Source organism: Myotis brandtii, unplaced genomic scaffold (genome assembly GCF_000412655.1).
Source record: "Myotis brandtii unplaced genomic scaffold, ASM41265v1 scaffold151, whole genome shotgun sequence".
Lineage (NCBI taxonomy): Eukaryota > Metazoa > Chordata > Mammalia > Chiroptera > Vespertilionidae > Myotis > Myotis brandtii.
The window spans coordinates 1,674,685-1,686,327 of record NW_005355461.1 but is presented as its reverse complement, the minus strand read 5'-3'; the positions used below and the strand labels follow the sequence as shown (position 1 = coordinate 1,686,327).

The window sequence follows — 11,643 nt, the reverse complement described above, 5'->3', positions numbered from 1 at the left end:
GTGTCTAGTAACAAACCTCTAAACTTTAAAATTCGGTTTCACAACTTCCAAATACTAATGACACATTTTAAAAGACTGGTAGCCACTTTAAACTACATATAGCAGTACCACAGTACATACTCATCAAGTAAATGTGCATATACACCAAAGATTCTCAAGTCTAGTTTTGGAGCTCACCCTCGAAGTCTCCAAAGATTTCAGTATATACTAGTATATGTAAAACAAAGTCATTAGCATAATTTTTAAAAATAGAATTTTACATGGACTGGGAGAAATATCAAATATCTGAATACTCTACCTCTAGAGAAAGCTGACAGGCATCAATCTATATGTTTCATGTCAAAATGTGATTAACTTGAGATGGCATAAAGGACAAGTTATATTTTTCTCTTAACAAGATTAAGAATGCAAAATGAAACCATCAGAAATTAAAACAGAAAATGAGCATTTTAGAATAGTTTTTTCAGTAACTTCAAATTCTGATAAAATACAGTATATTAAAAAAATTAAATATATGAATTTTGTTTACTGCTATCAGGAATTAAAAAAAAATTTCCATTTCTTTTCGTCCATATTCAGTAAATAGTAAGATTAAACTCATTTTTTCATATTTGGGCTAATAGCTCTAGGGCATTTCTAAAAAAAAAAATAATGTAATCAGAAATTTAAAAATGTTCTCATAGTTCAAAGTAACAAAACTATAATTGAAAGCACTAATGATGATCTTCCCTAAACCTACATTTTAAGGTTTCCCTTAATGAGTGTGTCTCAATAGATTTTTTTTAGTTGTTGTTAACACCTCCATCTACCCCAAACACACCCACAGACTTTATTAAATTCAAGAAAATATCCTAAAATGTTGGTCACAATACCAGAAATGGCCAGACTAAAAATAAAATAAATGCTGATAAAAATGGCGTTCCTTATAGTCTCAACTATTTTTGTTATACATATGTGCATTTTGAAATTCATTTTTAACAAAAAATGACTTTTAAAATATATATTTTGAGTCTCAAAGTTAATTCAAAAGAAATGTATAATGTTTCATTTGAAAATAATAGTTTCAGCAGATATATGCAAGATTCCTATATGAGTTGTAAATCTGTCATCAAAACCATCACATTTTAAGAATTTAAAAGGGGAATTCAAGGTAGGGGATTTTTTTTCCTGCACTAAGCAATTGATCAAAAGATATTACTTTCACATGTAAAAATAATTTACACTAAAAAACTCATGTGCAAAGTCTGATACTTTATCAAAATAACAAGAACAAAATGAGCAATGAAAAAAATAGCAAAAGCCATTACAAAAAATATTTAATTCCTATTTAAATTGCTGTGTTCACAGATTAAAAATGTTTACCAATTAACTATATCACACATTTTGTAGAATATTTTAAGCTATAATATAGAAAGATAACATGGGATATTTGAAATTCGAGCTGCACTTATCAAAATAGTTTTAACCTGAGCCTTAGACGTCTTCAGAAATGTAGTTAGCAATAATATATGATAAAGCACAGTTATTTAGTTTAATTCAAGGTTATTCTTTGAATTACTTCTCCTTAAATATTTATGTAAAATTATATTTATTCCATTTTGGAGTTTTCTGGACACAAGGGAATATATGAATTTAAAAAGCTGTTGTTTTTTCCCCTGCTTTACAAGCACATAAAGATGTCTTTCTTGTTCAAAATGCCTTAGAGTTCATCTTATTTTCATATTTCAAGTTACTTTAGAAATGCAAAAGGTCAAAAAATTATCATAGATACTTGAATATTCCCATGAAATATATCACACACACCGAGGAATTTAATACAAATTCACTAAAGAATATCAAATTAATCGTGTCCTCCTATAAATATTTATTTATTTAGTGTTTGGAAGTTGCAGTTTTCAATACTATTAACAGAAAATACATAACAAAAGCTTCCTAACAAGTGAAAAAAAAAATTATAAATGCTGGAAAAATTGGCCTCATTAACATATTTACAGACTAACTTAATACATACTCCATTGGAAATTAATTATATGACATTTATACAAGCATTACAAGTAGTGAGCACTTCAGTTCTTTACTGTCTGTACCCAAAAATGAAAGTCACCTGTTTCTCAGGACAACACTGACAAGAATCAGAAATGGTCAATCTGAGATACTGTCGATACTTTGTTCTGTTCCTTCATCCAAAGATGTGTCTGTTGAGTATGTGTCCTTATACTTCTTTTTCTCTTTACTCTGATCTTCCTGCAGCTTTAGAATTATGTTTCGAATTTCTTCTCTTTTTGTTCTCATTCTTGGGGGAGAGAACCAGTTTGCCAAATTCATAGGTAGTTCAAAATTGATAATTGGATTCTGAAAATAAAAATGTTAGATGCATATTAGAAAATTATAAGGAATAACAGTTTAAGTTAAAACGCAAAAGCATTCCAACATTAAAAATTAAAAATCAACAACTCAGTTATTATGTATTCAGTCATTATCTATCAACATGCCAGGCATTCTGCTCAGCACAGGAGATAGATAACTTCTGCCAACAGATGGTCGTGTAGATCAGGGGTCAGCAGATGGCAGCTAGTGGGCCAAATTCTGCTTACTGCCTGTTTTGTAAATAAAGCCTTGTTGGAACACAGTTACACTAACTCATTTACATGTTGTCTGTATATGCTTTCTTGCCACAACAGAACTGAATAGGAACAGACACTGTATAGCTGCAAAGCCTAAAATATTACTTAATATCTGGCCCTTTATAAAAAGGCTTTTTGACTCCAGTCTAGACAGACAGATAACAATTAAAACAATGAATATGACAAATATTGTGACAGTAGAATCAGAGAGTCCTATACATATGTGGGGGCTAAACACAATTCCAAAAAGAAGTAATATTTAAGCTAAGACCCGAAGTTAAATGGAGTTAGCCAAATAAGAAATGATAGAAGCAATAGGAAAGAATATTTCAGGTAAAGAACTATGTATCAAGGTCTAGAGATGAGAAAGAACATGACACAATGAGAAACTGAATGACACTCAGGTGGCTGGTATACAGAATGCTAGAGTGAGAATGGTAGGAAATGAGGTCAGGAGCTTGGACAGTAGTTGGATCATGCAGGCCACATGAATTTTCTTTAATCCAAGAGCAAGAGGAAGCCATTATAAGATTTAATGTAACATGACTAGATTTGGGTTTCTGGAAAACAACTGTGAAAAACAAAAGGTAGGAGGCAGTAGTTTAGAATAGTGATGCTAGTATACTGAACTTCAAAAGTGGCATCAGAAATAATTGAACATATTTAACACGAAGTGATAACATTTATGGTACACTGAATAGTGAATTAAAAAATGGAGTCAATATAACTGTAAAGAATATCCAAGAGAAATATGCATGAGTGTTATTGCATCTTTTAAGATAAAGGAAGAAAGTGTTATGAGGAAGGAATGGTCAATTTCAAATGGTGCTTAGAGGTCATGAACAATTTCAATGTAAGAATGAGGATGAAGCCAGATTACAGAGATTTGAGAAGTAGAATTTGTGGAAATGAAGATAGTGAATATAAATACATCTCCAGAAATATATCTGTGAAGAGGAGAAAAGAGAGTGAAAGGGGCAATCCACATCATGGGAGAGATTTCTTTAGGTAGAAAGAGCCAGGGGGAAGGGGAGTTGATTAGTGATGAGGAATGAGGTCACAAGGCTTGGATGTGATGAAATATATAACCTTTTTATGTCTTAAAAATTCTCCAATTTGGAAGTTTTTGCTCCTTGGAATAATTTTTGAAATGATAATGTTTTTCAAACTCTTCAAAATATTTACTTACTGTTATTTTATAATAACGTAAGACCCAAAACAGTATTTTACTATTTATTATCTCATATCCAACAATTTGAAACCCACCTCAAAAAAGCTCTCTACATACTGCAATACGTATACACCACAATCACTAAAGTTATTTTGTTGGGGTACTTTTGGATTAGAGCCTTTCATAACATCTTTGGAAAAACTTCTTTTGCTTCCTTTTTTAACTTCCCATTCCACCTCTAAATACCTGCAATAATAAATATGTAGTAAGAATATGCATATATATAGTTCTTTATTTCTTACAGAATACAAAGTACGAGGTGCAGTTCTGAACTTACTCTCTTAGAATTTTTACAACATTTGATCGAGAAGGGCCTCTGAGTGAGTCCATCAGTAGGATACAAGGTCTGCATGGTAGAAAGGACCAAATGTTAACACCTTATAATGTTAAAAGAGCATAAAGAGATGTGCATTAGCAATACAATTTAAAACCTTCAATATTCCCTTTGCATGTCTAAGTAAAAGTTAGGGAGGGTGGCGGGAATAAACCTTATAGACATACATACCCTAATAATACTTAAATAGCCATGGTTATGTTAAATACCAAATAATAAAGTAGTAATTTAACCATATTTTAGTTGTCAATATATTTCAATAAAGTTCCATAGTAGGTTTCTAAAAATACTTCAAAATTTAATAGGAAGTCAAAACCATTCTGAAAATTTGAATACCCATATTCCACCAAAAGCAGAAGAAAATAATCACACTTTTAACTAAAACCTATTACAGGTAACAAAACAGGTAATCGTCACATACAAGAATTAATTTAGAATCCAGTGATTCCACTTTGAACACTCACTATAAGGCTCAACCTTCAAAATTTTGTTATAAACCCAAGTAAAGGTGAGGAAGTCTAATGTAGTGCAAAGTGACCTGGAATGTTTAAAGGTCTAGGTCAGTGGTCGGCAAACTCATTATTCAACAGAGCCAAATATCAACAGTACAACGACTGAAATTTCTTTTGAGAGCCAAATTTTTTAAACTTAAACTATATAGGTAGGTACATTGTTATTAACTTAATTAGGGTACTCCTAAGGCTTAGGAAGAGCCACACTCAAGGGGTCAAAGAGCCGCATGTGGCTCGCGAGCTGCAGTTTGCCGACCACGGGTCTAGGTTCTTCCTGGTTAAAATTTTGTGGGATTTGGAGATCTCTTAACTGTTCAAGGTCTCTATATTTTTCTTTATAAATGAGGTTTGCTTTTCAAAAGCTGTTAATGGAGTTTTAACCAACATTTTCTACAAAGAAAAAAAAAAAAGGTAAGAAAAAGAAGCCAAAAAAGATGAGGTTTACAAATAGGTAATACGTCATCACCTAAGAAGCTTGGAGCCCCTAGAGAGACCTCAGAATATAGTATTACTTCCGAAAACCAAAACGAACTCACTCTCATTTGGGGTGGAAATGTCTGTGTGTGCATGCATGCACACATAAAAAATAGAGGACTAAAGTAATTATTCTTTCTCTCCATTTGATCCTTGGACATTGGGCATGATCCAGTTTTCCTCAATGAAACTGACAGCCATTGTGACTTTTGCTTAGTACCTGTTTAAATAAAACTGTCTAGCCCGGCTGGTGTAGTTCAGTGGTTGAGCATTGACGTATGAACCAGGTCACGGTTTGATTCTGGGTCAGGGCACATGCCTGGATTGCAGGCTTGATCCCCATTGTGGGTGGGAGGCAGCCGATCAATGAGTCACTCTCATTATTGATGTTTCTATCTCTCTCTCCACCCCCATCCTCTCTGAAATCAATAAAAATATTTAAAAAACAAAACAAAAAACTGTCTAGTCATGTTATTTTATGAAGGTACATAAATAAAGGTTTTCATGTAGTCAATGCTTACTGTTTACAGATAGTAGGTTTTAAATGCCACTGTCCTATTTCTGAATTGCAATTGTCATCGGTAAGGAATCCATCGTCACTACTGTCATCCTATAAGAGAGAGCCTGCTGTTAGTATTGAAAATATACAATCTAAATAACTAATAACCTACCAAAGTAGAACTATTGAGGATAGAAATCTTTTATAACAAATATGTCAAAAACATTTCTAGTCAGGTGATCAAACACAAAAATTGGGATGTCACTTGATTCCAATTATCTAATATCACAACACTGACGTTTTAATGAAAAGAAACTACAAATCAAAGGAATCTGAAAAATTATTACATCATATGCTCAATCTAGAATACATTTTTAAAGACAATATATTACGACTGCTTCTTCTCTGGTCAAATACCACTGCTCTGATTTTAGGTGTTTCTATAAAAATTAAGATAGCTGGTTATTAAGATAACTGTTTCATAATAGGACATGAGTAACTTTTATTTATTACTCTTTTACATAAATTTTTTAAAAATCAGAAATATTTCAAGGGTTTTTGGAAACACTGTTCTCCTTAACAAAACCATATATCCACTTCATTTGAGAGAAGATAGCTTAATGACAGTGTCTTATTCTATAAATTATCTTGCATGTAAAACAAACAAAGCTTATTTTGTTCTATGAGAAAAGCTTTTGGCAACCTTACAAATGAAATAAGTGCTATGACCAAAGAAGCATGAGTGCTCATTATAAGCCTTATATATAACCCATATATATGTCTGTATACGTTTGAGAGAAAAACTATGTTTTATAGCCATATAGACCATTTAAACATCACAAAAAAAATGGCTTTGTTCACAAAAGAAGCAGGAAAGAAAATTTGTGCAGTATAAAGCTATCTTCACTACGAAATAAATTCAGTTTGTCCTAACTAAAAAAGTTAAAGAATTAAAGAAATAGTATGCTATAGGATTTTTATAAACTTTTCTCTAGATATAAAGCCATTTTTAACTGAAATTATAAAATATTTTAAATAATATATTTTATTCTTGGTGTTAGTAAAGTTTATTGGAGCAAGTGAGACATTAAATAAATATTAGAGTAGACCTATGTTAGTTTTAACTAAGTATTATTTGCTCCTGCTATATATATTAAATTAGACCCCCCCCCAAAATCACTGAAAATGTGGAAGAATATAATACAGTTTTAGTTTAATATAATCAAAATGTTAAACATTTGTCTTCTGAATGTCAAGTTAGACCAAAGGTTAGATATAGCCCATAAACAATTTAAAAGAGGAAGAGAAAGGGTGGTAGGGGTGGTGGCTGTGTTGATTTGAAAAAATTTATTTTCTATTAAAATGGTGGGTATTATTAGTTTCATCCACAATTGGGGGGGTGGGGAGGGTGGCTCAAAACTAAAAGAAAACATCACTAGCACATTTATCCTAGCAACCTCTGAACTGAAAACTTAATTTGTGTTTTAGAATGAAAACCAAGTCCAGATGCATGAGTTACTGGTTGAAGAAACTATCTGTAAGACTCCAAAGAAAAACACTTAATTAGATAAAACATCAGAACTTTTTGTCAAGTAAGTTTCACCTGGTTATCCTGATCTTCTGAAAAGTCAATGAGTTCATCTTCAAGCAATCTACTAGCTTCAGCTGATTCATCACTATAGTTTAGTCTGATTTTGCTTAAACCATCTGTATTAATAAGAAACATTATATAATTTAAAAAGTCCATGCATATAACAGAAATCAATTACTGAGATCTTAATCATGTCGCAAAAATTTTTATAAGCTTTCTGTATCCTAATTTTTAGTGAAGTTTTCATTTTATATAGGATAGACTGCTTAACCATCCTCTCTGAGGTAGTAAGGTTACCTCTAGAGAAACTCTTCTTTAATGTGCTTCTTGGTGAATGATCCCTTTGAAGCATCTGATGAAAGCTATGGGACCTCATTCTTGAAAAATGCACACACCTACTGTAGAGCACCATTTTTTTTTTTTTAGAGCACCATTTTTTTTTCAAACTGTGGGGCACTACCACTATTAGATTAATTCAAGAGAATAGAAAATATCAGTGTATTGCACACAATAAAGGTAAATTAATTTCCTTTAAGAAAAATATTACACACATACTAAAAAAAAAAAGCCAAAACAAATACCAAATGCACAAACTATAATAAAAAAATACTTAGAATAAACGAATATTGAAAGGCAAATTACGTAAAACAGATTATTCCTACTGTGGTCTCCACTAGCATTTGTGAGAATATTTACTCAACTTTAACTGCTACTACAACTTTAAAGACTGGAACATTAATTTGTAGTAGAAGGCCACTAGGAATTTCTGGAGTTTGTGTATATGAAGCCCTAGGTTTTTGTCCCATTGCTTGGTTTTTAAATCATGCACTTTAATTTATTTTTCATTTGAATTCACATTAAAATGGATGAAATTACTGATCAAAGGGGGAATTTAAAAAAATAGTTCAATGAAGATATTCACATACCACTCCCCTTTTCTGCCTCTTATCTCCAAAAGGGCACATATATAAATACTCTAGTGCTATTATTAGCTTTATGCAGCTTAGTATGTCAAACTAAATAAAAAGTAAAAATATATTTATAAGACCTCAGCAATAGCTTTCTTCTGATTTACTAAAATAAACTGGTAAAAGTACCAAGAGTATGCTCAGTATTCACAATTTTTGATAGGTTCTTTCTGAATTTACATACATTTTTCTATGCTTTATACTGACCTTTTTCCTCCAAAAAAATATATTAGGATCTATTCACAGTTTAATAAGTTTACAAGGTATACACTATAGCACTGTATGGATTTAATGGAGTAGACTTTTTTACCTTGGGGATGGAGAGAAAATTATACAATCAACTTCACATGAAATTTAAGTATTTGAACAGAAACCTCAGATTTCCATAACAAGTGCTAGAAATATGGAACTGATTCAAGAAAAAAAACCAAACCACAATTTATAAAAACTGAAGGGAAATAAAGACAGGCTGCACCAGTGCCCTTCTTCACACTGGAAAAATGAAGGAGAGTGAAGAATAAGGAAGTAACCTTTAATTTCAATGTCAACAACTATTTTGGAGGAAAACCTTTAATTTCTGCCTCTGGCCACTTGATTTCCAATTTCCCATCTGTAAAGTGAGAAGACTGAACTAATTCACCTTACAGGTGTAAGACTGTACAACTACTGTTTATCCTGAATACAATAAATATCCTTTAAAATGAAAATAAATCCAAGATCTTATGAATGGAAAATGTAGACCTTGTACTACAATTTTAAAACTGCACTCTTTGTAGAGGTGAGGGGAATAGACTGTACAAGGCAATTTTTTTTGGAGTGATGGAAAGGTTCTAAATCTCGGCTGTTGTAGTGATTACATGACTATAAACATTTATCAAAGCTCACTCAACTATACTTATAAAATGATGAAATGTTCCATTTTGGTAAATTATATTTCAATAAATCTGACTTTTAATAAAAAGTGTACCCTGAAATCTTAATCCTGATTATAAAAAATCCAATTTACTCTGAACTCCTTGATTCTTTCAAAACATTTAGAAACATACCTGTATGGTGCATAGAATTTAAATATTCATTCTGTAGGCCATTCTCACTTGTAGTCCTATCAACAATTTTCTGGCATGCAGATTCTCCTTGATTTGATTCTTCATTTTCACTTGCAGTATGATTTATTTTTTTCAGACTACATTTCGCACTGCATATGTTTCTCCGATAACGAGAGTCACTTTCTTCCTGTTCAGCACTTGAATCAATTACAGCCATGCAATGCTTTTTGTTTAGCATCTTCTTAATTATAGGCTTGGCAGAAGAGTTTTGTGAACAACTGTCCATTTCACTGGCTGAAGGAGAAGAAATACAACTGTCCTCTACAGTTGAACATTTTTGCATGGTTGTATTTTCATGGTAATGAGGATTAGGTTCATACTTCGGTTTTTCCAAACCAGGGAAACAAACAACAGCCAAAAACCAGTGTGCACTGTAAAAAACAAATGAAACTACTGAATATATTATTAGAAACATTTATTATATTTGGCAATAAATATCAATTGAAATGCTTTCTAAAGCTTTTCTGAAGAAATTTATTAAGAATGCCCAATTTTTTCAATCTAAGTTTCGTTAGAATTTTGTAGTCTGTATTCACTTTTGCAAACAATCCTTTAAACCTTTTCTTGCTTGTGGAATGAAAAATTTATTATTTTTTTCAGGTAATTTAACAAAATATAAATGATATCACTGCCAATTCATCATTCCCATTCACCTTCCTTTTGCTTTATTTATGTCAAAGGATAGAAATCTATCTAGTCTTAAGATTAAAATGTCTTCAGAAGTTTAAACAGACTGTATAATTTTGAAGTTTTTAAATATTGTACATATATATAGCTTTTAAAAAACTTTAACCATGCCTGTGTGTCTCTTATTAATAAGGTAGGAATTGCTTAACACTGAAAGTATCAAATAATCCTTTGTCTCATGCTATATTGAAATGTAAATACACTAAAATGAAATAACATATCCAATGTAATGATTATAAAAGAACTGAAAATATTAGTAGAGTTCCAGCTATCAAGTGGGTGCTCGTGATATAGCTGAATTCAGGTACCACAGCTCTCAACAGCAGGATATAAGCCATAAGTAAGAAGCTACACAGCTAACAATGGCTACTAGTGATTAATCTAATGAAGAATTTTATTAAGGGCTTACTATTTGCTAGGTAGTATTACATGCTAAAATTAAAGGAACAGGCCATAGATGTTAGAGAACTTACTAGCCTGAGCACAATATTTGTAATATAGTAGGATGTTCAACAGGTATTTTTTGAATGAAAAAAATAAATCTAGTGATGAGAAGAAAAGTTATGCTACATTCTCATTTCTGCAAAATGTTAAATTACCCCAAGGCAATACTACAAAACAGCACTGTCTCTTCATTGGACAGCCTAAATAGAAAGATCAGAGGTTGGCTTCATCCTCAGTACTATAAAGGACAAGTGGAGGAATGCTTCTCTCCTTAATTACTAATCCTCAGTATCCTGTGGACTTAGGTCAGGCTAGGGTGGTAGAAATAGCAGCACACCAACTTTCTCACTTGAACTCTAAGACACAGCTAATTGTATGTCACATCTGAATTTCAGAAATGTTAAAATGTGAAAAAAATGTGTTTTAAAGTTGATTAAACAGTGACTCTAAACCTACAGCAATAACCTAAGTTTATCACTGTTTTTAACATTTCTCAGTTATGACAATGTAGACATAAGCTATAAATTTTTTAATGCCTCACTGAAAAAGTAGGAAAATTCTTTCTTCACCTAGCTGACAGAAGAAAGCTGGAAGAAACAGCTGAGATCACTTTCAACCTCTAAGAGCCATGATTTTGCTTTAATGATCCTTTTAATAGCAGCTACACTGAGCTTAAATCACCAGTGGGAGAAGAGGCTAAAACAGGTAATTCGACGTATCTGAAGATGGATTAGATCCAAATATCAAATTTCTGCCCCTTGTCAATTACTGGGACAATTTTTAACAAATAGTTTTTAATTGGAAAATTGAAAATAAAACAAATGACAAATATATGGCAGTCTATGTAATATAGTCAGTGTGTATAAATACTTGTGGCTTACCTCTTAAAAATAAAACAAAATGCACCCTCATGAATTAGGGCTATTCTTCCATGCACAAATGGCATAGTACTCTTGCAGAATCATTTTCTGGCTCCACATCTTTATTCATTCTCTACTTTTCACTACTGATCATAGTTTCTATCCACATCAGATAGAGTGACTAAGAAGGATGTGCCTCTGTTGCCAAATTGTGTGTATTTCAAAATTATATTTCTATTTAGAATTTTTATAATTCATTTCTGACAAATGGTTTTACACACACACACACACACACACACACACACACACACAC

The 11,643-nt window shown here is 31.9% G+C and overlaps 1 protein-coding gene across 10 annotated transcripts in view; it reads right to left on the bottom strand.

The window, feature by feature from the left end:
- Positions 1 to 1,835: 1,835 nt before the first annotated feature.
- Positions 1,836 to 11,643, bottom strand: part of SENP6 (SUMO1/sentrin specific peptidase 6) — a 111,768-nt gene continuing 101,960 nt past the window's right edge. For all 10 annotated transcript variants that reach the window (XM_014535792.1, XM_014535787.1, XM_014535789.1 and 7 more), the window contains 6 exons: positions 9,280 to 9,710; positions 7,278 to 7,381; positions 5,697 to 5,785; positions 4,133 to 4,201; positions 3,891 to 4,041; positions 1,836 to 2,352 (listed from right to left, as the gene is read on the bottom strand). In XM_014535792.1, the coding sequence (XP_014391278.1) occupies positions 2,143 to 2,352; positions 3,891 to 4,041; positions 4,133 to 4,201; positions 5,697 to 5,785; positions 7,278 to 7,381; positions 9,280 to 9,710 (1,054 nt within the window). In that variant the 3' untranslated portion in view covers positions 1,836 to 2,142. The remainder of the gene's footprint in view (positions 2,353 to 3,890; positions 4,042 to 4,132; positions 4,202 to 5,696; positions 5,786 to 7,277; positions 7,382 to 9,279; positions 9,711 to 11,643) is intronic.